Source organism: Mus pahari, chromosome 13 (assembly GCF_900095145.1).
Source record: "Mus pahari chromosome 13, PAHARI_EIJ_v1.1, whole genome shotgun sequence".
In the NCBI taxonomy this organism is placed as follows: Eukaryota; Metazoa; Chordata; class Mammalia; order Rodentia; family Muridae; genus Mus; species Mus pahari.
In genome coordinates, this window is record NC_034602.1 from 30,802,739 (window position 1) to 30,829,680 (window position 26,942).

The following is a 26,942-nucleotide window of genomic DNA, read 5'->3' on the forward strand; positions in this document are numbered from 1 at the left end:
TCCTCCCTCCCTCCCTCCCTCCCTCCTTTCCTCCCTCCCTCCCTAAGCCCAAGACCCTAAGCCGAGAGGTGGTACTGCCCATGTTCAGTATGGGCTGTCCACCCTCAGTTAAACCAATCTGGAACCTGCCTTACAGATATGCCCAGAGGAGTGTCTCCTAGATGATCCTAAAGCCAGGTGGGCTGACAATGAAGCTGGACCACTGCAGTAGTCCTGGATGGGATGAGATAGAACAAAGAGGAAGTCCCTCTAGTGTCACACACGTGCCTAGGTGTGCTTTTACAACTGTGTGTGTGGACATGATCTTGGGCATCATTTACTCCTTACTTCATGCTGAAGCAGGCATATCTCGTGTGCTCTATTGGGTTGTCTCCTTCCCTCCCCTGTTCCCTTAGTCCTCTTGACTTGGTGTCACCTGTGGTCTGACATCAGGAAGGCTGAGTATAAAGAGAAAATTATTTAAAGTCCTCTGGGTTCTCAGGCCACTCTCAAGGCCCTAATTTTGAGCTTGTCATGGGTACTCAACTCTTTACAGAGGGTCCCTGTACTACATTAACTCCATTGTCTCCACATTTAGATCTGCTCCAAGAACTTCATCGTGTTGATGCGACTCTCCCCATAAGCTAGAACAGCCACGACAAGAGGCGAGAATAAGCTTTTTTCCTTCCATTGAAGTGGTTCCCAGAATTCCTTGGTGAGAACAGTTAATGGGCACTTTGCTAGTCTGCTAATATTTTTCCTTTCTTTTTTTTTTTAAATTTTTTATCATCCAGTAGCATAGTTGATGGAGGACCTGTGTGAAGATCAAGCTGCACATCTGCTACATATATGTGGGGGTCATACTGAGAAGAGATCCAGGTCTGCCGCTGGTTCTCGCAGTCAGCAGTTGTGGGAGCTTCAAATGTCATTCCTCTTCTTTGTGCCTCACTGTCGTCCTTTATGAAACGGGGACCCTGACTAAGTCCATCTCACTAGGTTGTGACCCCTGTGTGTATGCCAGGACCACTGTGCATCAAGCACTCAGCACACCTCTCGATTGGTAATAAACTCAGCGCTCTTTTGAGGCACCACTACCTGGTTAGACTTGGCGTTGTCCTTTTTCTGGTGGGTCTTTGTAATTTCTTTCCCTTATCCCTTCAGGCCTTTTTTGGGATTAAGGGTTGGTGGTAATAACCTTTAGTTTCCAAAAGTCTTTCCCACTCCTCCATCATTCTAAGATAGCTTGTTCTATTGCCTTATGGTTGCACTATTTTCTTCACTGTGTTGAAGGCAAAGAATTCAATCTTTTCAGAGGCCTCTGCTCTTCTCTGAATTGCCTGATGTCTTTAAGGAGATCCGCCTGGCACCCTGTATGGGTCTATTGATTTTTGTATATTGATCCACACCTCCACTTTATCTTTATTGGAAATGGGCCACACTGGGGAGCACAGAGGCCTTTGTGACTTTAGCTGTGTTGTCTGAGTGTGTTTGGTTTCTGGGATTCCTCCCCCTCAAAGGAAAAATTGGCTGAGGTTTTGTGTCACAACATGGCATCTTTCAGGTTAGGATAGACAGACAGACAGACAGACAGACAGACAGACAGACAGACAGGGTGATGTAGCTCTCTGTGGAAGCTCTGATAATGCTTACCATCAGGAAATTGGTCTCAACTCCCACACTGCTCTGTATTTTGGTTTTGAAAAAGAAGAAGAAGAAGAAGAAAAAGAAGAAGAAGAAGAAGAAGAAGAAGAAGAAGAAGAAGAAGAAGAAGAAGAAGAAGAAGAAGAAGAAGAAGAAGAAGAAGAAGAAGAAGAAGAAACAAGGGGTGAGAGTGGAGGAATGAAAAGGTGGGAGTTCTTCTCTTCTGTCATACCCCAGAGGAGTTCGGTGATGCCAAATTTAAGCTCTGAGAAGGATGGAGACCTTTGCTAAGGCTTAGGTTCTTTTCTGCTTCAACTTGACTCTCTGAGCAGGTTCCAAGCTGTGGTTTTTGTAATGATATAGACATTTGGATGTCTTTGTTGCTACTGTTTCTCAAGCTGTTTTCTTTTTTTAAACTTTTTATAGATTCTATGAGTTTGACATCATGTATCCCAGTCCCGCTCATCTCCCCCTCCCCTTGTATTTATCCTCCACCCTTGCAACCTCCCCCTCAAAATAAAAAAAACATACAAGAAACAAACAGAATGCGCAAATCAAAACAAACCATAGAAAACCTGTTGTCATGGAAGCTGTAGTGTGTCACGGCATATCCCACAGTATACCCATCTGCCCACACAACCTTGCTTGCAAATGTTCATGAACATTTTCTGGTTCGAGGTCTCTGGCTTCTGTGACACCATCAATACTGGATCCTCACCAGAGCTCCTCCTGGTTATCCTGTTGCTGCTCCGTGTCATGGAGATCCTGCAGCTTTGGATCAGCAGGTCCAGTCCTTTCATGTTCCCCCAACAATTCACAGATAATGTAGGTTTGGGGATAGGCAAACTCAAAGTCCTAGATCTGGGCCTGGGTAGCAGCTGAATCGGTCAGCTGACTTGCTCTTATCCACACCATGAGAGCGAGCTCTTCAGCACTGCTCCCCCCGCTAGGTCACCCAATACTGCCATTCTCAGGAGGCAGGGCTGGCTCCACCCACCAACCCGACTGGAGAGCCAGCTCCACTGTGCTGCCCAGCCAAGGCACAGAGGCTTCTCTCCCAAGTGCTGCAGCGGCTAAGGGCCTGAGCCAGCACCACCAACTGCTGCGGGTAGTGAGGTGATGTCCTCCCCTGCAGGCCCACGCCGCCTCACAGCAAAGCAGGCAGGGCCAGCATCCCCAACCCCCTGCTCACTCTCATCCTCAGGGCAGCTCATCCTTGCCCTTACCACCAGCATCAGCTCAGCTGCTGTCCAGGTGAGATGTAGGGCCTCTTCTAGGTGCTGCTACCAGTGAGATATGGGGCCAGCTCTCCCCAGTACCACTGCTGCCACTGAGGGGTGGGGTCAGTTCTGCTCAGTCCTTGGATACCCAATGTGGTCCCCAGTGGCTGCCAAGACCAGGGAAGCCTCCATGTTCTCTAGTAGTAAGATGAGTCACAGACATTGACATCCGACCCTTGCCACTGCATAGACACATAGATATGGACCTTAGAGGGTTGGTTTGGGACTTCATCATGGCCTCAGGTGGTAGAGTTGGCCACTCACAACCGGCTGTTCCTCTCTACCTTCCTATCTCCAGTTCCAACTCTCTTCATAATGCTCAAACAGTTCCTCTTCTCCTCTCCCATCTGCCTACCACATACTTGTACATTGTAATAGCTCCCACTGCAGATAGGCCATGTGACTGGAGGCTTCTGGGTAATCTCCACTGTCTGCATTGTGTGGTGGGACTGCAAGTAGGCCTCTAGGTTTCTACAGCCTGCCTGTGTGGCACGGTGGCAGGCAGGTCTGCAGACATCTTCCCCCTCTCATACCAAGTGGTGTGGCAGCAGGCACACCTCAGTGTGTCTACAGCCGGCCTGAGCCAGGCAGTGGTAGGTGGTCTCTGGGTATCTTCCTAGGCCCCAAACACTCCCCCTCATTGTTATTATATCCCTGATGGCCGTGGGAAGCCTTGGGATTCAGTTCTTAGTGGCATGAACATTCCCAGAAGCAGCACTTTTATTGGCATGAGGAATGAGTCACTTTACAGCGACAAATGACCTCAGGATGGCAGGAACATTGCTGTGGTCTGGCTTGAAGGTGTGGGTAGGGGTGGTGGGCCGTGAGAGGAAGCCTGGTAAGGTTGAGCTAAAGTGACCCTGAAGGGATGGTAGAAGCTTTGCCCACTCCCAGCACCAGGCTCCTATCAAGCCACATCCTCCCCTCCCTCCAGAGTATTGAGGCCATCAGTTATACAGGGGCATCACCTTCACATGTAAATGAGGCATCCCTAACATCTCGGATCAAGCCAATAGAAATCACCTACTGTTAGACCCCAATATCCAAACTTGTATTTAAGGTCCTATCCAGAAGGAATAAAGGTGTGTGAGAACTATTCTGATGTCTGAGAGCATCTGTCACAAGAGCTGTCACACTGCTCCTAAAGCTTTCACCTCCAGAAGCTCCCCTGCGCTCCCCTCGATGGCTAACCAGCCCCCCCCCAACCCCCACACTCACCACCACCCCTGTTGGCTCATCCCAGCTTGGCACAGCACAGCCACTGCAGCTTCTTGGAGCAACAGCACCTGCTGGGACAGCAATTCCCCCTTCCTGCTCATGCCCTTTCCCCCTCAAGTGAACCCTCCCACCTGGCCAGACCAGAGATCTCCTTGGATAGTCTCCGGTACACAGCCCAGCAGGGTGGGAGTGTGGAGATTGGCCTCTAGCCAATCTGTTCACTCTGCTTTCCTTAAACTACACCAAGAATACCTATGTGGGATGGTTCATAAGATCCTGAAAAGGAGGAGAGGCTGTGTCCTGAAAGAAACCCAGAAGTAACATATGAAAGGCACAGATGACCTAGGGACATGATATCAACAAGATAAGAGATAAAATCCTGTGGCCACACTGGGCTCTCTGGGGCTTCTCATTCCCTATTCCTCAGTCCCTTCAATCCAATAGGAGATTCCTTTTATTTTTCAGGATTCTGGAAAAAAAAAACAATACAATGTTTTTAGGCAGTCTAGAAGATTCCATGGCACTGCACCACATAACTTACTGACAGGGTCCTGAGCTTCCTCAGTGAAGACAGGAAAGCCTTGACAAAGCCACTGCTTGTCCAAGTGACTGCATCACAAAGACCAGTGAAGCTAAGCACAGACTCCTGTTTGGGCATGTAGAGCCATCTCAGGATCTGAAGGGACTGATTGTTTCCAAGGTGTTGATTCCAGGACCCTCAGATGCCAAAACTCAAGGGTTCTCCAGCGCTTTACAGGCATCAGCACCAGTCTGCACATAGCTCTGTTCATGTCCAGGCAAACTGCAGAACATTTTCCCACTAGTACAATCCCTGGCATAGTATAAATACTGTATAAATAGCTCTTAGACTATATTGGTCTGACTGCAAGAAAGGTTGTAGTATTCAGCACAGATGCAATAAAATATTTTCAGTATCTAGTTGGTTGAAATTGAAACCTTCTGAATAAGAAGGTGCTATGTAGTACTTCGCTCAGAACTGAAGGATTTTATTTCTGAGGGAGGCTCCTTTAGTCCCAAGAACTGAACAACAAACAAGTCTTAGAAAGTCCCTGAAACTTAAGAGGTTCAAAAGCTCCTTTCTTTCCTGGGGTTAAAGAGTAAAACCTGCTAAAGAGAAGAGATTCTCCCATCTGATAATCAGCTTCTAATTGCTCAGAGTACTCCAAGACTGCAGAATCCATGAGTCATTATTCCTACTGTTTTGGGTTTTTGCATGGTATAGCTAGCTACCGTTGTGTCCCATACTCCTGTAAGAAACCCCAGTGCCCTCATTGGTTCACCAAATTGGAATTTGGTAGAATCCTTCTTTCAGTGTATTGTCAGTGTCCTGTCTGGGGTGAGCCACAGAAGTGGCTCCTCAGGATGATCTCATACTGAAAAGGGGATAATGTGTTCAATCTGATTGCTCTTCTGCCACAGCTGGGTTGAAGTCATTCACTCTGGGAATGGAGGTTGGATGAGAAAGAATGAAAAATGCATTTGTAACTTGGGCCTCATGGAGAGGTGGCTCTGAAGAGGGTCAGTCCCCAATAACATTGAAGAGAAAAAGTCCTGGGAAAGCATGGGAAATGGGGAGTGGGCTGGGTCGGTGGTGCCCAAAGCAAATAGACATAGCCAGTTTGTGTTGTGTTCCTCTATCTCCTTCATTAAAAGCCTGCTGCCTGCCCCTTACCAAGAAAATTCTGTGAAAGCTATAGAAAATTTTCATGGGAGCCCATACGGAGTAGCTATGCCTGGCATGGATTAGTGTTGCCATGAGTCCCAGGGGACTTAGAAGAGGTGGTACTAACCTTTAACAATGAATGATGTTGTAACCTACACAGATGGAAGCTGAGATGTATCCCAGTGGAGAGGAAGACTGGAAGGTGGTGAGGAAAACCGAGAAGCCCACGGGCAATGAAGGCATTGGTTCCTGCGGTGCTGAGTGTGAGAGGTCCAGGTAGCAACTTGAGGACATCAGAAAGCATGTTTTGTCTATGTACAGCATTTTCTGACTTTCTACTATGGAGGATAGATTCTTTCCTTACAAACACATAGCTGTAATATAAATTATAGTCATGTGGGGAGACCTTGGAATAGGCAAGCTCAATTTGATCTGTGGGGAAAGTCAATGTGTCGTTGGCATGGCACCCTGCCTGCCATAGCTTGAATCTATGTCTCCCAACAGTTTGTGTTCTAAAAGCTTGGTCCTAGAATGGTGATATTTAGAGGGAGTGAGACATTCTCTAGCTCACTGCAGGCATGCTCTTGTGGGACACAGTAGGACCCTCTCTTTACTCTTTTTGATCCCTGGTTCCCATGCACGTCAGCCCACTACACACTCCTGCCACATGCTGCCTCCTCGTGGGCCTTAAAGAAAGAAGCTGAAAGAAATATTTTTCTCTTTCTAAGTTAGTTATCTCAGGTGTTTTGCTGCAGTGACAGACAACTGACAAACTCATCTTCTCACTTCGTCTCTTCTGATTAAAGTGGAGCCCCCCTATGGATAAAAAGGTCCATCCCACCTACCCCTGAATTAAGAGCCGTTTACAAGGAACATCTGAGTGCTTATTTATTCTGAACAAGGAACATGGACTTAAACAGAGCCAAACAATCAGGGTTCCCCACGGTGCTCTCCTCCCTCACCACCTCCTCTCATTCACAAGCTCATCCCAAGAAGAAATTGTAATGCTTCCAGGTCACAGTGTAGAGAAGAGTGGCTGGGCGGCTGTTCTGCAGGGCAGGAAGGGCAGACAGGGGCTGGAGACAGTAGAGTGGGCAGGAGATAGACATGGTGGGGGACTCAGTTAAGAGGGGAGTACGATGCAGTTTTTTGAAAAGTGTAAAACCTTGACATTGAAATGTCTCGCAAGAGATCAAAGAGATGACGCTGATAGACGTGAATCATAGCGAGAAAGTGGAAAATGGCAATAGATGCCTACGTGAAAAACACTTGATCTCAGGGGGGATGTTCTCAGCGGGGATGTCCAGACCTCAGAGGCTCCAGGTAGGAAAAGAAAACAAACTGTAAACTTGGAGGATCCTTGGTCCACAGAAAACAGACCTGCTGTGCCAACAAAACAGGAAAGTACCTCCAACAGAGGAGGATTGTAGTCATGTTGGTGGTGATGATGATAAATATGAGGAAGAGGAGGAAGAAGAGTAGGGGGAGGATGGAGAAGAAGAGGGAGGAGGAAGAGGAGGAGGAGGAAGAGGGAGAAGAAGAGGAGGAGGAAGAGGGAGAAGAAGAGGAGGAGGAAGAGGGAGAAGAAGAGGAGGAGGAGGGAGATGAGGAGGAGGAGAGTGAGGGCCAATGGCTGCTGGCTGTCAATCATCACTGTGTGACACATGGGATCTTATCAAGCCCCTTAACAAGGCCATCCTTCTCCTTCCTGTTTGAAAATGACAAAATTGACCTTTGAGCAAGCACATGATTTGCAGAGGTCTTCCAGTCTCGGCTGCAGCTGCCAACTGGCTTTCTTTGCAAATCTCAGCATCCTGAGCTCAAGGGTCAGCTGGTTCCCGGCCAGGGTATAAGATACTTGGCTTCTTGGGTGTTCTTGCTTCTGTCAACAGTAGACTCTAAGCACCAAGGCTTCCTAAGGTATCAACAGGAAGCTCTGGCTATCCAGCCAGGGAGCCTTTGCAGGACAGGCTGACTGGACTCTTTGATACTCTTCCTGGTGGGGACTGAGGTTGTGCTGCAGGATGAGTCTCCTCTGGGGTCCTAGGACACTCTGTGGGAGGGAGGAGTGACCAGAGACCCCCGAGTGCCATCGAGCACAGGGATGTGGGGATATGGTGATAGCTGGTGATGGCTGGAATCCACATGTGGGGGCAGCCTTCCATGAGTCAGGGAAAAACCTGTCTGCAGCAGAAACTCCTGGGCTTGGTCTTTAGGCTGCACCATTCCAGAAGGCCAGGAAACCTGGGAGTGACTCTTCCAGGTTGCGTTGGGACCTGGAAGTCCCATAAGAGGGGCAAATATGTCAGCTATTTAAGTCGTTGAAAGTTCCATCAAGCAAGCTAGGATGGGCCAAATTGCAAAGTCCTCCTGATTTAAATTGTGTGGGGGCTAAGGAGGACACTTCAGCTATTGAGATAGTTTACATGTATAAACACTTGATCAATGCCCAGGAGTTTACATATCTGCCGTCCAACCAGATTCTCACAATTGTATGACTGGAGATGGGGCAAAGAGTTGTTTAACCCCTTCCACAGATGCAGAGAACTGAGGCACGGAGAATGTGTGATTTGCTCAAAAGGTCACACAGCGAATCAGCTGGAAACAGGGACCAGAACCCTGAATACAGAGCTCTTTCTGCATCCGGTGTTTTAGGGGTGGGATGGGGCCTGTCAGGGAACAGAGGAGGGGTTCTGGGTGTCAGGGCAGACAGTGTCATCTGGGCAGTCGAGCTTAGCTGTTGCAGCCTCGGGGGCACGTATGGGTCAGGATGTTGTTGTTTCGACCATCCTGCAGCTTGCTTGAGGTCTGGCTTCCTATTCGGCCATCCAGGTCTGAGAGTTGGCCATCATGTCCTTGCTGCCTCCTGAGTCTGCAACAAACATAACATAGACTTGGTGAGTGGCAGTGGGCTGGACGAAGCTACATGATGGTGAGAGATTGCTGAGAGACCGGGGGATCCTGACCTTCCCAGGAATGCACGACTCTCTGGGAGTTCCCAGTGCTCCGCTTGTGTATACCAGGTGAGTGATTTAACACACAGAGCCCCAGTTTCTCTGACTATAAAATGGAGATGATAATTCCAACCTTGCCAATCCCTGTGATATTTATAAAGCATCACAGACGTAATTTGCTCAGGTTCAAAGCCAGGAGAGTTGACTAGTGAACCTATGCACCATTCGGTCTGTTTATACCCATGAATAGAACAGTAGCCTTGCCTGGGGGCAGGGGCTATGTTGGAAGGCAAATCAGTCCCTGTCCTCATAGAGTTTATGACGCAGAGGAGATAATCTCACAAACAAATATCTGTATAATCAAACACACAGACGGATGAAACACTTCACGACAAGCCATGCTAAGGGTGTTAGAGTCCGGATGCTGCAATTCTTAGCAGCTGTCCACCTGCTGCAGGTTGGAGGGTGACCACATCCCTCCTTCGGGTTCCCTCACTGCACCACAGCTGCCTCCTGTGGGCCAGAGGAGGAACGGAGACATTCAAGGGGACAGCAGAGAACCCAACTGAAACCCAGGCTCTCACCTCCCGAGTGGCCTTGGTTAAGCTGTTTGGAGTCTCTGAGACTCCATTTCCTTAGCCAAAGTGAGGCTTGTGATGTGGAGGAGGTGATGGAATCAGACAGATGTAAGGGAAATCACTACTGTGGGTCTGAAGGTAGTAGTTCTTTTTTATAGAGTTAATCATTATTATTTATTTATATACCAGCCATTGCCTATCCCAGTCCCCCCTCCACAGTTACCCATCCCCCTCCCCCTCGCCTCCGAGTGGGTGCTTTCCCTCTCCCCTGAAGGCAACCCCTTTAAATCCCAGGGCCTCAAGTCTCTTGAGGATTAGGCACACTAGCATGGGATGGTGGCACATATTAGTAATTCCAACTCTTGGAAGGCAGAGGCAGGAACATCACATGGTTGAGGTTAGACCAGGCTATATAGTTTCAGGCAAGTCAAGGCTACATAGCAAGAAATTGTCTTTTAAAATCCAAGAGGAGGGGCAGCGAGAAGATGGCTCAGTCAACAATGTAAGTTCAGAAAGTGCTTGAGGAAGACACATGGCCAATCTCTAGATTATTACTAGTTCCATCTCATTCAGAAAGACACACGCTTCAGGCTTCAGGCAGAATTGGACTAACCTGTAACATTTCTGTCAAACAGGGCAGAGCGGGTAGCCATACGCTGGAGTTCTCATTCACGTGAAAGTCCTTTCGCTAAAAAATGAGAGAGGCCTGCTTGTGCCTGACATGCTCAGGACACTGTGGCTGAACTTGAGACTAGAGCCGCAGGATCTGCATGTCGGCCAGATGGCAGCTGGGTGTGAGTGCAAATGTGCACCAGCGCCATTGCTTGAGTGAACACTCAGTGACCCAATGCTTGCTCACTTGTGGGCATAGCCCATGGCCCAAGCATAGATAACGTAGGAGGAAATTGGAAAGAGTTGCATATATACAGTGGGCAGAGTTGAAAGCTATTTCAATGACAGGAAGTGTTCAGTTTCTCAGCTAACCTATGATTTTAACTATCAGTACTGGGAGAATCCCAAGTGACAGATGCGAGCACTTCAAATTCTGCAACTCAGTCATGGCTCACCAAAGTCAGAAAGACCCCACATGTCAAACCCTGTGGTCCCACGCATTTCAGACAAAGGAGACATGGACTGTCATGCTTCTCTAATGATAATACAAAGGGGCAGAAGGGCACACACCACATCAAGACAGAGTTGAAATGACTAGGAGGTTTCAGAAAGCCATGTACCAAATCAAGCCATGGCTATCTGGTTGGAGATGGAGGGCAGGTATCAAGGGGGAGAAACCATACTTAGTTGGGGTAACTTAAAACTCTTCAGGAATGTTCTTGCCTCCTCTGGGGGAGCCCAGCTAATCTCACCAAGCCCCAGGTCCCTAGACCCCAAGCCTACAACTGGGATCCGCTGAATTCCTCAGGTGCAACTCCTTGGTGTCCAATTAAAAGGGAGCCCCCTGTAGCCTTCCTGGTCTCGCCTCCATTCCTTGTGCCTTTAGTGTGCAGGGATGAGCAGAGAGGAGCTGGGCACAGGTCAGGGCTGCAGTGTGTTGGGGGGTGGGGTGGGGGGACTCTAGATTCATATACCAGACTCTGCTTTTGACCTTCCCTGATGGGTGTCCTTCCCGCTGTGCTTTCTGGGTACTGTTCCTGGCAGTATGTTCTCTGGGTTCAGTGAGGCCACCAAGCTTGTGTCTGTCACAGGGCTCTTTCTTCTGACGTGAAACATTCTCTTGTCATTTCCTGCCCCAGGCACTGATCAGCTCTCTGCTCTATCTCACTTTTTTTGCTCAAACAGTCCAGAGGAAAGGCAGATGGCTGTATTCACCTCATGTTCTCATTGTGTTCGTGAGGTCTCAAAGTTTGGAGCTCTCTGGGAGCTGCCCCCTGACTCCTCCCACTCTCCTTGGTGGCAGGCATCCCTTAGTGCCGCCTGGGCTGTGGCAGTAGCTCTCGGTCTTCATCTTAGCTTGTTCCCTGTGGAGTGGGGTCACCCTCATCCAGTGGGGCTTCATGATACCTAACCACAGGGGCCGGCAACCTTACGGCTTCTTTCTATGAAGCTTGGGAATAAAATAACAGCCAGTCAGGAAAGCAATGTGAAGATCTCATGGGGGAAGTTGCCCGTGTCCTACGGGCTTGCTTGAGGGGATCCTGCTCATGGTCCATACCTGACACTTTCCTATCAGTGCTGACTTGACTCCTTTTCCTGTTGCTGTGACTTAAAACACCCTGACAGGAGCAACTTAGGGACCAAGGCCTTCCTGGACTCCAAGTTCCCGGGAACAATCCATCAGTGAATGGAAGTCACAGTGGCCCAAGCTTCAGGGATCTGGTCATGCCAACCCACAGTCAAGAAGGAGAGAGATAAATGCAGGCTACCTATCAGTTCCATTTTCCATTTACATAATTCAGGAGTCCAGCCAGAGAAGGTTGCTGCTCGTAGAGGGAAGGTCTTTGCATCCAATTTAATGTAGGGAGAATCCCAACAGGCATGCTCAGAGTCCTGTCTCCCAGATGATTCTAGAGCTCATCAAATTGTCAACTGAGATTATTTATCAAAACCGCCATTGAGCCTGGGGAGTGAAAGAGTCAGAGGAAGGGTTGAGGGAGCTGTAGGGGTCAAGGACACCAAAAGGAGACCTACAGAGTCAACTAACCTGGGCCCATGAGGACTCACAGAGAGTAGACCACCAAGAAAAGAGCATGCATGAGCTGGATCTAGACCTCCTGCACGTATGTAATAGATGTACAGCTTGGTCTTCATGTGGGCCCTCTAATAATTGGAACGGTGGGACTGTCTCTGTCTCTATTGCCTGCCTTTGGATCTTTCTTCCCTAGCTGGGCTACCTTGTCTGGATTCACTGGGAGAGGATGCGCTTAATCCTGTTGCAATTTGATGTGCCAGGGCAGGTTGGTACCCATGGCGGGAGCATCTCTTCTTTGAGGGAAAAGGAAGCAGTGTTGGGGGAAGGGGATGTGAGGGAGTGGCTTGGAGGAGAGGAGGGAGGGGCTGCAATGAGAGTATAAAGTGAATTTTTAAAAAAAGATACCATTTTGACTCAGTCCCTTGCAGCAACTTATAATAGATATCCAAAGACAACCAGGCACCACTTTTGGTTGCTTGGTTGGTAGGATGAATCACACTACGTTTTAATGTGCTTTTGTAATTCCAGGCACATAGTCAATACTTAGTAAACCTAAGTGAAATATGAACCTCAGTGTGCAACACCGCAATGTCTCTTCAAACTTAGCCCTCCCTTAAGAAATACAAAGTTAAGTAAACACTCGGTGCAAACCAAAAAAAAAGATACCATTGAGTTTCTTCACATGGAAAGTGCATTAATGGCTCTATATTTTCAAAACGTTAGTAAGAGACCGTGTGGGGTTGCATCATGAAGAGGAATAGTGGACTGAGCACCCCCTGCAAAGCTGTGTGGGATCTCAACTTCAAAATGATTCAACAGTAATAATATCAGGCAAGAGTCTCACACTCTAGTCACACATACACACACACACACACACACACACATACACACACACACACAAACACAGATTCACAGACACATAGACATACAGACACAGACAACAGACATACAGATATATACACAGACACACACACAGACAGACAGATGCACATACACGTGCAACACACACACACACACACACACACACACACACACACACACACACACACACTGAGCCTGCACTGAGCACTAATGCTGAAGCAGGCAGAGAGGACTACCAAGAACTGACCATGGTACCTGGCCTAGAACACCTTTAGTGTCCTATCTGAAGGCTGTATTTTCCGTACCCTTTATTGGCTGAGATGAGCATGCTGGGACCAGCTGCCCTCTGCATATCACACTTTTGTTTCCTGTGATGGAGACCAAAATGTAGTTGACCCAGGTCTTGACTTCTTAGGGAAACCGAGAGCCTTCAGAATCGGCCTTTATCTTTACAGGAATTTCCTCCTGTAGTTTCGGGGGTCCTGAGTTTATTTTTCCCAGCATGGTCTCAGACTTTGATGAAGCTGCTTCTTAGGCTGGTGTTGCTAGGGACCCAGGAAGTCTGGCCCTGCCTTGTTTATGCCCTGCGCTCACCACTACCCTCCACCTCCCTGGATGGTACTTTGTTCACAGTGCTGAGCTTCAGAAAGGCTTTTTTTCTTACCGTTTCCACTGGCGCCTGCAGATGGGCAGACCCTAGGGAGCTACTCCCAGACCTGCGCCATTCCATGCCTTACCTGCCTCGGTGGCAGAGGCTCCCACACACAGCATCTCTTAACCCGAGTAACAACAACAACAACAACAACAACAACAACAACAACAACAGCAGTTATTACTTCTCCGCTGAACATCCTCTTCTGCTGGGCTCTGCACCGCAGACTCTTCTTACTTTGCCATGCTGGCAAGGATGCTCAGAGTGGCTAAGAGCTTTGCCTCAGGGTCTCCCTTGGGCTCCCACATCATTCTACACCCCCAGCAGAGCCTACTTCTTTTTAGCATCAGAACAGAGATCCTAATTCCGAACTTAGAAGCATCCTTCCCTCCAGGGCCTGGGCATTGTTCCACTTTGCCCTCCCTGCCAGCACCAGGGCTCTAATCTCTCATTGCTGGTAGGGTTGGGCCACCTTCTCCTGAGATCTTTAGTGCTAGGGGACAGTGCCTTGGGGTGACAGAATCCATGGATGACTGTACTTCTCTTAAAGGATTTGGTCCTGTGGGATAGGCTCAACCCAGAGGCAACAGAGCCCAGGAGTGACTGCACTTCTGCTGGGAGCCATGGTCCTGAGAGACATGCTCCATGTGAGTGTAGCAAGCCGAACTTACTTCTCTCGGTTGAATATGATGAACTCCTTCCGCACTGTCTCCAAACACTGTTGCAGGTGTCCATTCTGTCAAAGAGTACAGAGCGAGGTCTAAATGGCAGCTCACTGGACAGGGGGATGTGGCAGAGGGACACCAAGGGTGACTAATTTATTTATATGGTAACTGTGGCCACTTTGGACTTAGAGACAAGCCCAGTGGCTGGGTTCAGCAATTGTGTCTGCAGACAAATGTGCTTCCTGAGTTTGGGCTCCCTCATGTTAGGATGCTCAAGCCTGCTTTAGGACACAGAGGAGGAGATTCAAGACATTCATGCCAAGCCCTCTGTCCAGGATCAGAATCTTTTAAGGACACCCCAGGCCAGAAGTTGCATGTAGATGACACATGGTGCTCTGTGAGCTCTGGAATCACTGGTCTGTGGTACTTCCAGGGGCTGGCAAGATGGCTTCATTTATTTTTAAACAAGAGCACTAAAATAAGCTTTTTTTTTTTTTTTTTAAATAAGAGGTCATATTCATCTTTACATTAAGGTAACTGCAAAAACTTAAAAACCTGTATTGTATAGGAGAAGGGACTGTTATGGGCTGAGTTTGGTCCCCAAAGAGTATGTTCATTAAGTCATAGGGTCTTAATATGGTCTTATCTGAGACCAGGTCTTTGCAGATATAATTAAGTTAAGGTGAGGCAGGGTGGAATGTTATGGGTGCTGAAGCCAGTGATAGGTGTCTTTGCACAAAGAGCACAGAGACCCAGAGACAGGCCACAGGAAGTCAGAGGGGAAGGTGGGAGGCTAGAGTTGCCAGCCAGGCGATCCTAGCAAAGCTAGAAGAGCTGAGACGGTGTAATGGTTAGCGACGAGAGAGAGAGAGAGAGAGAGAGAGAGAGAGAGAGAGAGAGAGAGAGAGAGAGAGAGGATGAAATGATTAGTTCAAAGGTCAGAGGGCACACATAAACCCTTCACAGGAATGAGAAGTAGGGCAGTTAGCAGGGTGTGGTTGACCCAGGGGTGGGACTGGAGTTCTAAATGATGGTGTAGGTGGTGAGACTGTGCTTATCTCATTGGCTGAGAAAAAGTCAAGCAAGATTCTCAGATCCCCAGCGTTCTGATTAATGTTGCTGTTCAACACTAAGATGCCTATGTGAGAAGGACAGCCAACCAGTGATGGGCTAGGACAAAGTGACAGGATCTAAAACAACCCAGGAGACAAACTTCTGGGCTTACCTATGAGGGAGATTCTAAACTGGATTAACTGAGATGGGAAGACTTACTTTAATTGTGGGTAGCACCATCTCAATGAACTTGGGTACCAAAATGAATAAAATGGAGAGAAGGAGCCAGGCACCAGCATCTGTGTGTGTGTGTGTGTGTGTGTGTGTGTGTGTGTGTGTGTGTCCTGACTGAACGCAATGTGACCAACTGCTTCAAGCTCATGCTATCATGCCTTCTCCACTGTGATGAGCTGTCACAGTGCAGGCTGTGGGGGGTCTCTGCATGATAGACCCTTCCTGATCCCGCACAGGGATTGGGGTGCCCTGTAGCATCCCTGGGATTCTCAGTGTGGATGGCAGGAATGTGGGCACTCCATCTTCAGTCATCCTTGCATATATCTGTAGTATAAGGGACCATTCATATGCCAGAGGCATTTCATTTACTTCAAAAAAAAATGTACAGTCAGTTCTCTGTGACCTCAGATCCAAACAACTGAACTTTGAAAATGTTGAGAAACAAAGAAATTTCAGAAGGTTCCTTAAAGCAAAACCTAAGATTTGAAGTGCACTGGACACTACACAAAATCCACAAGAAAGGAGTGACATGAAAGTCATCCCCCTTAGCCTCCCCTGTGTCCCAGAGGTCCAGCTAAGTGTTATCATCCAGTATATTTTAATTGTGAGCTTTGCAGTTGGGCCTGTGCTGGTGATATCTGGGTTGAACAGCAATGCCCACCACCTAAGTTACACACAGCATTTGGGCTGTGTCAAGTAATGGAAGCAATCCCAAAGCAATCTGAAGTGTAAGGAGGACATGCCTGGGTTTTATACCCAGCACAACACCATTTTATACAAGGAGTGTGGGGGTCTACAGGACTGGGATCTAGTGGGGCCCCTGGCACTACTTCCCCCAAGAACGCAGAGGGAGGGAAGGGAAGGCTGTGGGCTGAAGTGCACCTTTGAATAAGAGGGGTCTGTCCTCCACACCTCCCTCCTTCCCCACAGAGCACTCCCCTGAGGACTCACCAGGGGACAGCTGTCCTTCGTGCTGTCTCTGGACCTATGTTTGGCCAACCTCTTCTTTTTTTTATGAAGCGGCTTGGATTCTAGAATCATTTCTTCAAGTTCAAATGTGGGGTCACAGTTCAGTCTCCCTTTCTAAAGGGAAGCAGAAAGAAAAAAACACGTTTCGTGGTTATTATCTGTCACTCTACCCATAGCCCAGACATCTTCACATGTGACAACCATTACTTGTCACCCTGGGATGCCTCATGTTGCCCTCTGATAATAGAACCAATGTGGCCTAACTGTATACACCATCTGTTCAGAGACACAGTCGTATCTGGGCAACCATGCCCTGTTAACTCTCTGTCCACCTCAGTGGCTCTCAACGTTCTTAATGTTTCGACCCTTTCAGACACTTCCTCATGCTGTAATGAACCCCAAGCATAAAATTATTTCCATTGCTATTTCATAACTGTAATTTTGCTACTGTTATGAATTATAATGTAAATATGGGATGGTCTCAGGTGACCCCTGTAAAAGGGTCATTGTATCCCCAATGGAGTCACAACCCACAGTTTGGGAAGCATCCAAAAAAAACTGTCACTGTTTATACATGCAATTTTACTTTATTTTTTATTAATTATTTCATTATAGACACAACCACAGGTCATTATTTTTCTTATTATATTTTTTATAGTTTAATTTAAAGTTTAATTAATGAACTTTTGAGATAGCTTTGGCAGAGACGGAGTCTTACTATGAAGCACTAGCTGGCCTCAGACAGACAGAGAGCTTCCTCGCCTCTACCTAAAAAACATTTCTGATCAGCATGTGCCTAGTTCCTGGTAACCATCTCCTGGTTACCAGTTCCTTTCCATAGCTGGAGCTGTCTATCCTCAGGACAGGCCCTGCTAGAGGCCTGTGGCTCCACCCATCCTGACTTACAGGCCTAGGCCCTCATATCAGAGTTCCCAATATCATCGGTTCTTTGATGGCTAGCACCTTGATGACCCACCCATTAGCCACGCAGCCCTGTGACTATGGCACCAACAGCTCTGCAGCCACACAGGAAAGCACAGTGCTGCAGTTCTCTGGTTTAGAGCAGGCATCCTCACTTATGGGGACTCGGGGTGACGGGGAAAGAGCTGTCTTCCAAAGATCTACCCTGTGATCTCTAGAAAGTACTGTGTAGTTTTCATGTCCCTGGCCTGCGAGGCTCCTAGCTAAGAGAATCCAGGCCAGGTGCAGCCTCCAAGACAAGCAGCCTGCCCTCTCCACACCCCAGTTGAGCAATTCTGGATGACACATGACCTTTGCCCTGTGTCCACCCTTGTGTGAGATGCACAGCCGCAAGGGCTGCTAGGATTCACCATGAGAGACCTGCTAAGCTTCTAGTGTCTGCCCCTTTAAGAACAAGCATTTCCTTAGCTGTGTCACAGTCTGGGTAGCACCACAGGACTGCCAGCTTGAAACCTAAGTCACAAGCTAGGGTCTGCTGACCACGCCAATGTGGCCAGAGCTGTCAGACTGTCTCAAAACGGATGAGTGTTGATATAAGCATAGAGTGGGGAGGCAGATGGGGTTCCCCAGATAGAACTGTAACTAATCCTGGCCCTTCCAACACAAGTCACAAAACCTTTGCGAGGCTCACTTTCCACAGCTATAAGGTGAGGGTAATGAGCCTGACATGAGAAAATGAAGGAGAATATTTGGGGCTGCTCTCTGCCTCTCAGTGGCACCCATACACACATTGATTTCTCTTCTGTTTGTCCAGTTCTACTGTGAGTTCCATAGATCCTGGCTCCTTCTATCATCATTGCCTTCCTGAGCTTGGCTAAGAATCCCTTTCCTGTTGCGCAAATTTGACCTCAGCATTTGTCCACCCTCAAGGGAAAGCTTGAACTCAGACTCACCTCTCTTCTGAATGGCCTGCCATCCACCCATTCATCCACTCAGATGCAGGCCCTGGATCCTGCCTTGCCTAAGATCAAGCTCTGCTGGCCTCATCCCAGGCCATCTTGGGGAAATTATTTAACCTCACCCAGAACACTGACAAGATCCACTCTCCGGCTGGGGTGAAGTTTCTAGGAGCTAACACATGGGAGGCTCGAAGAACAATGCCAGTTCAGAGCCCACACTCAGCCCTGCTGGCTCTGAGCATCCACACATGCACACTCATGTGACAGTAGCAAACTGAGGACCTCCGGTGCCTTCTAGTCCAGTGAGGAGGGTGGGCTCCCACGGGAAGGAAGGTTCCCTGTGACCAGTCATCATCTGCACTAACACAGCCCTTGACATCTGTTCAAATGGACAGGAGAATCCAGAGGTGCTCAGCAGCTCATGGCTCCACTGCAAGAGACACCTTGAAAGTCTGGTCCACATACCCTGGATCTCGGTGAACTGTGAACCTGTGGGTGCCTTACTACAGTAACCTTAGGGAGTTCGCCAGTCAGTGGCAGGGGTCAGGCTTAATACCAGGAGGGGACCCATGGAAGGGGGTGGTATGACTCACATTGGGCACAAAGCCAGGCATCAGTGCCTTTTCAAACACTGCATCCCAGTTCATGTCAGCCAGGTAGGTCATGCTCTGTATGTCACGAAGGCTGGACAGGCGACTCTCAGGGTCCTTGGTCAGCAGCTGCAGTTAGAGGGCAAAGGCACACTGTGAACAGTGCATCCCATAGGGATGAGCATGGACTTGGAACACGACTCCTCACCCAACACTTAGGGTGTCCTTGCATGCTATGCCTGGCAGTGGCCTGCCCCATCTGGGTTTTCTCTGGAATGCTAAATGTACTGCTATAGCAAGGGAGGGACTTCAAGGTCAACTCTCTTCTCTAAGGTCATCTGGTGAGCTACCCTTGGGGAGTGACTAAGTTTTCAGCCCTCTGATGAGCGGCCTCTCTCTGATGCTCACGAAAGCTTTGATTGGAAAGAACAGGCTGGCTGCCTCATCAGACGACGTCTGACTTGGTTTCACAAGAGTGAAACGGAATGTTCCCCCAGGAGTTACAAGGTGCCCTCTGCATCCTAACTGGGTGGTCCACTTTTAACTTCTCTTGAAGGCCAGTTTCTGCTACTGGATCTAGAGTGTAAAAACAGGTCAGAGGGGCTGGCAAGGTGTCTCAGTGGTTAAGAGCACTGGCTGGCTGTCCATAAGACCTCAGATTTGGGTCCCAGGACTCACATTTTAGCTCAAAAACCTCCACAGGCATCAGGCCATGTATGTGATACACATGTGTACATGCAGACAAAACATTGATACACACTAAATAAATAAATTGATTAAAAAAGAATAGCTCCAGGTCAATACTTTGCATTTTCTGTTTGTGTATGCATATGTGTAGATATCTATGCATAAGTATAGTGTATGCATATATGTAGATGTGTGAGCATATGTATAGATGTGTATGCGTATATGTAGATGTGTAAGCATATGCTTAAATGTATATGCATATGTGTAGATGTGTGTACATATATGTAGAGTGTGTGTGCATGACCCTATTTGTGTGAGTATGTGGAGGCCAGTGTTTCCATGTCTTCCTAATTGCTCTCCGTCTTATTTTAGTGGTAGGGTCTCTCACTGAACCTGGAGCTCATGGGCTTAGCTAGATTGACCATCAAGCCTAGGGGGTCCTCCTGTCTCTTCCTTCTAAGTGTGGCATACTGCTGAACTCAAACGTTTTGGTGGGTGGTGTGGGTTCAAACTCAGGCTGCCATGCTTGCAAAATAAGCACTTGGCCAAATGAGCTGTCTCCTCAGCTCCTGCACTGTCTTTTAAAACACTCTAGTTTATGAGACGCAAAGTCCACTGGGATAAACACAACAGGACAGGGCTCATCCCTGGGACAGTCACATAAAGGAAATGGCCAATGGCCAGGAGCCCTCCTGAGATTGGCTGTTGTTGTCTCCTGGGAAGAGGAGGAGTCTCTCACTTTCATCACAGGGGCAGAGCGAGGCCCAACAGGATTGGTAAGGACCTAGCATGTGCTAAAGAGGAATGTGACGCCCTTCTTGTTGGTATTGCCACTGTCACTGCAGAAACATCTTAACTCTCCACATGGAGTGGTCAGGACCACAGCACACATTCTCCTAACAGCCGTTCCTAACACCCACATCCAGTAGAGATTTCTGTTTAATAGGAACTTGCAGTGGACAGGGAAGGGCCTGGCTGTCACACACCACAGTGTTCTGGGTGTTAGTGAATTAATCATCACTTCCACACAGCTCCCCAGCCTCTTACCTTCTTCAGCAGGGACACCATCCCCTCACACCACGTGGAGGAGTAGTGGACACGCTCCACCTTGAACATGTTGAGGATCTCATCAATGGGTGTGGCCGAGTGGATCTCATATGGCCTCTGCAATAAAGGGTGATGCCAGAATCAGAGAGAATGTGTTGGTAGAGGCAGCAGCCTCTTGTTCAAGGACTGTGTGGTGATGGAAAACCATTCCTATCTCCTTAAAGATGCTATGGGATGTTCTCTCTCAGCAAGGCAGTGCAAGAAGAGAACATGGATGGATTGTCTTGGCCATAGGAGGCTGAGGTATTTGTCTGTGAGTGGAAGAGGCAGGGCTCGCTCAGCAGCTGGGTGAGTCACAGGCTGGAGCACTGATACCTGCCATTGAGTACCCACAGGGACACCGTTAGTCCCACACTTCATCTGCTGGAAGAGCAGCCAGCACCTCTCTCTGCCTTGGCTAAGCAGGTCTATAAAGAGTCAGACATGATATGTGTTGGGTCTGTGTAAATACTGGGAGGACACCTACAGAAGCCATGCTTGTGAGAACTTTGTATGTGAGTATACATACATGCATGTGTATACATGCTCATGCCTGCATCTATGTGTAGGTCACAAGTTGACATTGAGTGACTTCTTCATTCTCCCTCTACCTGGTTATTGAGACACACTCTCTTTCTCAACCTGGAGTTCACCCAATGGGTTAGTCCTCGGTGTAGCCCTCGGGTTACAGGTGCTTGCCACTGTACCCAACTTTCTTTTACAAAGATTTTAGAGGATCAAACTCAGATACTTATGCTCATAGTGCTTTGCTGACTGTGCCATAACCCATCGTTGATCATGAGAACGTTAACCTTCAGACATGGGTGGCATGTACATTTACTGTCATCCTGGGGTGACTCAGCTGAGGTGCTCCTAACTTGGGGGCCCCAGATTTAGCCCTCCTCTGTTTGGATGGGCATGGAGGCACAGGCCTTCCTCCGAGTTAAACAGCAACTATTAAGCCTGTCACAGAGCCAGATTGCACGGACACTTTGTTCCATCGTCCTTAGGACGCCCTTTCCCAGAAGCTGCTCTCTTTAGAGGGTACGGTGATTGCGAGTCCTGCTGGCAAGAGTGGTTTCCAACAGCAGGAAACAGGTAGCTTATTGCAGACTGCAGGTATGTCTTTATTCCAGGAAACTCACTTAAAAAAAAAAAAAAGGCAATTTGCCACTAAATGGAAGCATAAAACGGGAGAGAACTGGCATGGGCCTGCCGTTTCTTCTGCTGGGGTATGGCAGGCAGACGATCGAATCCTCTGTATGCTTTCTGTTCTCTTTATTCAGAATAACCGGCCTTCAGGCAATTTGAGACTCCAAAGCCTGGGAATGATTTCCCCCTGGGAATGGTCTCTACAGAGAAATGATGAGAAAGCTGGAGCCCCTGTGATCATGGGCCCTGGAACGAGCAGATTCACCTCCCAACTCTGACTCTGGGCACTGTGGTCTGTCCTTCGCTGGGATAGCCAGAAGCCTCCTCATTAGGTGGATCCCTGCTCCAGTGGAGCACACAGCAGTCCTTGGTTCTGCACTGGGCCTCTCTCTCTCTCTCTGAGGCATTCCAGATCTCCTTCCTTTATTGATTTGGCCTCTCTATACCCCAAATACTTTTGCTTACAGTCCCCAACAGGTGCTGGCTGGAGACAAAGGCATGAGGGAACACACAGGGAGGCAAGTTGTTGGTAGTCAAGCTAAGAGGGCAGCATGGTCCCTACTGGGTCTCCAAGTCTCACCTCCTCTACTGATAGGAGCTCTCTTACACCATGGCCTCCCAGGCAGGCATCATTTAGCCTGCTGTTGCTAGTGTGCAGAATCACAGTAGGTCACCTCATTACCAGCCTCGACCCCAAATCTCCTCAGCACTGGAGTTAGACCTCTCATACTAGGATCTCCTCTTGTAGCAGAACCTGAAAACAGGTGAGGGCCAGGCTTATATCCACATGTAACTACTGCTCTGTTACTTCCCTGAATAAGTCTAAGGTATGGCACTGTGCCATGTACCAAGCAAAGCCCTCAGAGCCCTTTACAGAAGTTCCCTGACCGACCTATGACACGTGGTGGGATTCAGCGATGGGTGAGTCTGCCTCAGACACCCCCTTCTCTGCCCTGCTCACACCATTGCCAACAACAGTGTGGTTCACAGATGAGCCAGCTTAGCTGTCATTCGAGAACTCTCTGCTCTTCCCAGCCGTGTCCTCCATGCCTGAGGACATCCACAGCCTCTGTGGGACCATGCAGCTTACATGCTGACATCGTCTTCAGCACTCTGTCCCTCAGCCCCATGCTGCCAGGGCTCCCCGTACTCTACAGAGACCATATTCATTATCTCAGACAAGTTAAGCATGAATTACAGTGTGGATAAGCATTTCAGCTGGCACACCTGCAGCCTTATTGTCTAATAGGTGGCAACCAGGCTGGGCCCAGCCTCATAGTGTTTGAAGGATGCTAAGCCCTTGAAGGGTGCTGTGCTGAGACTACAGCAGGCTTCTCTGGCTGTGAGTCTTGTTGAGGTTAGAAAACTAGAGCTTGTAGAGGGCTGACCACCAGGGACCAGTATGTGATGGGTAATTTACATCACTAGGTCATTAAATCTCCACACATCCCTGCTGGGGAGATACAACAGAAGTTGCCAGAGGATCTGAGAACCCTGATTGTTTACAGTCCTGCTGAGTTAAGGTCAGCAAATGTGGTTCCTAATGAGCCAGTGAGGTTCCTCTCAGCCTTCCTATTATATAGAAGCATCTTCCCATTGAAGAAGAAGGAAAACTCCCTGTTTGTGACAGCTGTGTGAAGTGACTTCTCTGTGCAAGTGAGGAGCCCGCTGGATCCCAAAGGTGACCATCTGTCAGGGTGGCGTCCAGCTAGCAGGGATAGTGTCCATGCTGCAGGTCACTAAGTATCTTCCAGGAGGACGTGGTCAGGAGGCGGAATCTCCTTCCGCCCTTTCTGTGTTCCAGTCTGCCTTTTCTGCTGATGCCACCTCGCTCTGCTCCGCGTTTAAACTGCAATTGCTGGTGGCACTCACCTGGGATGTTTGTCCCAAGGTAGGTTTGCAGGAGTAGGAGTTCGCATTCTGCTCTGGGTTCCAAGAGATGCTGTGTCCTTTGCACCCCTTGCCCAGATTGTAAACAAGTTCTACTTGTTTGCACAGGAGACCAGGTGCCTTTGTTCTCCCAGCGTGGTGAGAACTCCTCATGGGCGAGACAGCTGTTTTCTGTCAGAACTAGAGCATTTCTGAGACGCTGGCGCACAAGCCACAGGAGTAGCATGAAGTTCCCACATGACTTTTCTGGAGCTCCCCAGCTCCAAGCTCCTACAAACTCTCAGTGGGGAAGCCCCTGATGCTTTCCTTGTCTTTGGAAAGCAAGGAGCCTCAGTTCTGTCAGAACTGTCAGTGACAGCCTGGAAGGACTGGCCAGAACGGTGGATGACTTCCGAATCCACAGTCTACAAATAAACTGAGCAAGGTGAGGGGCTATTGAACTGGTCATTTGGCTAAATCAGTGGTTTCCAGCATGAAACCCAGAGAGCAACCCATTTCACAACTCATCGCCCCTCTGGTAGACAACGCTGACATGAATAGACAGTTGGGGAAAAGGCTCACCCAGTTCTTAAAAGGTGGTCTTTCCAGTGCTTACGTTGTCCCTGTACCACAGGCCCTCACTGACCCTGTGACTCTCTCTTTCCTTGAAGTAGAAAACTCAAGAATGAGAAACGAGGAACTTAATTTTTAAGAAGCGGGCTTTCTCCCATTCTTGGGGTTTCTTTGCCAAGCCATCACTGGCCCTTGAGGGATAACAGCCAGCATGCTTTCTGCTAGCAGGCTTCCTCTTGTGAGGGCCACTGTGCAACAAGGTCACCTGCATGAAGGGTTGTATTAACCGCGCAGCCTCTGGAGGACAAGCATCCTGGTTCATCTGGGGTTGGGGAATGCTTGTGTTCCCTGTTGGCTGCAGAGCCAAAAAGGGAACTGCCAGAAACAAGGGAGCCCATGGAGTGCCAAGCCTTCCATTCAGTGCTTGAGGAAGCAAACAAGTCCTCATTTTCTCTGCGTTCTAAAAATGCCATGCACTGTAATTAAGCTTTTGAGGAATTCGTGGAAATAACTGAGTTCGAGAGCAGAAAAATAGTTGGCCGAACTAGAGTGAGAATCTTTGTGCTCACGGAGGAGTTCAGGTACAGGATGCTTTCATCATTGTTTGTTTGTTTGATTGACTGATTCATTCATTCATTCATTCATTCAATCATTCATTCAAGAAGCATTCATTCATTCCCCACTATCCTAAAGAAGGGATTCTCCCACCAAAATAAGATCCTGCCTTCATGGATGCTGCCCTCTGTTGTCATGAATATCCACATAAGCAAATAGATGCAAACCTGTGTTTGACTTGCAAAACTTTGTTATTGGCATTGGATGCACAGAGACAGTTAAAGCAGGGAGAACACCACAGTCCAGGGACAAATATCCCCTAATGCCATTTTCTCGATTACATAACTGAGGAAATCATGGGCTGGGGAGGTGAGTTGACTTTTTCCAATTATACTTGTGCAAAGAAAACACACTTCAGAGGTAGCTTGGTCACAAGAGCTTGTACTTAAATAAAATTGTGAAGTATTGGTTGTCAGATGTCTCCATCATTTTCAGCAATTCATGCAGACTGGTCCCCAAATAAAACCCGGCACTGACTGTCCCATATCGCCCTTAGAGATTCCTGAGTCATATGTTTGAGAAGGATGGGGAGAGATGAAAGAGAAATGAGAGAGGATCCCCACGCAAGCAGTAGGCAAGTTGGGCTTGCATGCAACTGTGGGTGCAGAGGAAGGGGTTTGAAAAATCAAAGGCCAGGGTGCCCTCCTTCCCTGGGCACGAAGAAGGATCTCTTTCCCTATCAAAACAGTAAGTGGCTGAGATGGAGCTCGAGCCCTCTGAGGGGTGGCCAAAATCCTGGTCCAGCACCCCCTCCTGGCATCTCAGCAGCTTTGCAGCTTGAAGTCCTCCCTTCTACAGGACTTACCCAGCCTCGTAGCAGCTCATAGGCCGTGACACCCAGTGACCACCAGTCCACGGGGTATGAGTACCCAGGGCCTCCATCCACATACACCTGGAAGACTTCAGGGGCTGTAATGACAAGGCAGAGAGAAGATCAGCCATACCTTGATTTGAGCACAGGGAGACAAGCCTGTTGGGATTTATTTTACTACCACTAGCTCCTGCTCCCGGGGAGCTTCCGCAGGCTTTGGAATGAGCAGAAAGGGGCTGAGTGTGTGTTCCTGTGCTAACAGCCAGTGAGGTACTTGTCCATGAGTCACATTGAGAGACCCTAGCATAGCTCCCTCCTAGAGTGGAAAGTAAGACCTGAGCACATGGGTTTGGACAATTGCCATTCTGTCTCAGTATCAACATGAGCCAGGTGGCCAGCTATTAGGATGCTGAGGACTCTGTGCCTGCAGCCCAGCTCAGGAATGATCCAGGTATGGAGTAAGACAGAGAGCGAACAGAGTGGACTTCTGGTGGCAAAGGCAGGAGTGGGGAGGTGGCAGCTGCCTGAGGGGGCAATGGGTTTACGTCCCTGGCAGAGGCAAAATTTTTTGAAAAGATAGAAGCGAAGGTTGCAGAGCAGCGTGGAGGGGGGAGGGTGCTACCCACCCTGGGATGGCACAGGTCAGCATGACTAATCTGATGTTATGTGAGTTTTACCTCCCAATTGTTCTAGAGAGCCACTGGACCGAAGCTGTCAGGGCTTCAGGTGGCACTGAGGGCATCAAGGAGAGACTGAGTCATGGCAGGCAAGAAAGATAAGGTTGGCTGGATTCTCCACTTGTATCTCACTATGTTGAATCTAGAGCTTAAATCAGATGAGCAGTCAGGTCCCAGATCCCAGATCCCAGATCCCAGATCCCAGATCCCAGCCAGCTTCAGTTTTTCTTTCACTCTACATTTTAATAGCGTGTTCTTGCCCACAAGCGTCCCTCCCCTTGATACTACAGCCTCTTGGGATGTGCTACCATTTAATACCTTTAACAGATGAGGTTCAGGGAGAGTCTACTGGTATGCGGGAAGTCACATGGCTGAGTCAGGAAAAACTGAATAGTGCTTCCTACTTTGGCGGAATCCCTGTCTGACCAACATTCTTTCAGTGTGGGATCATGTTCTATTTCTGGAGAATGATGGAATCTAGGGTTTGAGAAAATAGCAGCTGGTTGTGTTAGAAATAGGAAGACAGTGGGTTTGGCTGGAATAGAGTTTAACATATCACTTAGTGTCCTTACCTGTTTTGACAAATG

At 48.5% G+C, this 26,942-nt stretch overlaps 1 protein-coding gene across 5 annotated transcripts in view; it reads right to left on the minus strand.

Moving 5' to 3' along the window:
• Window positions 1-6,677: 6,677 nt before the first annotated feature.
• Window positions 6,678-26,942, minus strand: part of Stk32b (serine/threonine kinase 32B) — a 242,841-nt gene continuing 222,576 nt past the window's right edge. For 3 of the 5 annotated variants that reach the window (XM_029545413.1, XM_029545412.1, XM_029545411.1), the window contains exons 7-12: window positions 25,673-25,776; window positions 20,620-20,736; window positions 18,889-19,014; window positions 16,398-16,529; window positions 14,166-14,230; window positions 6,687-8,674 (exon numbers count right to left, since the gene is read on the minus strand). In XM_029545413.1, coding sequence (XP_029401273.1) covers window positions 8,536-8,674; window positions 14,166-14,230; window positions 16,398-16,529; window positions 18,889-19,014; window positions 20,620-20,736; window positions 25,673-25,776 — 683 coding nt within the window. In that variant the 3' untranslated portion in view covers window positions 6,687-8,535. Of the gene's footprint in view, window positions 8,675-9,988; window positions 10,023-14,165; window positions 14,231-16,397; window positions 16,530-18,888; window positions 19,015-20,619; window positions 20,737-25,672; window positions 25,777-26,942 lie in introns of those variants that run through there. The other 2 variants (XM_021210566.1, XM_029545410.1) reach the window with 2 other exon arrangements.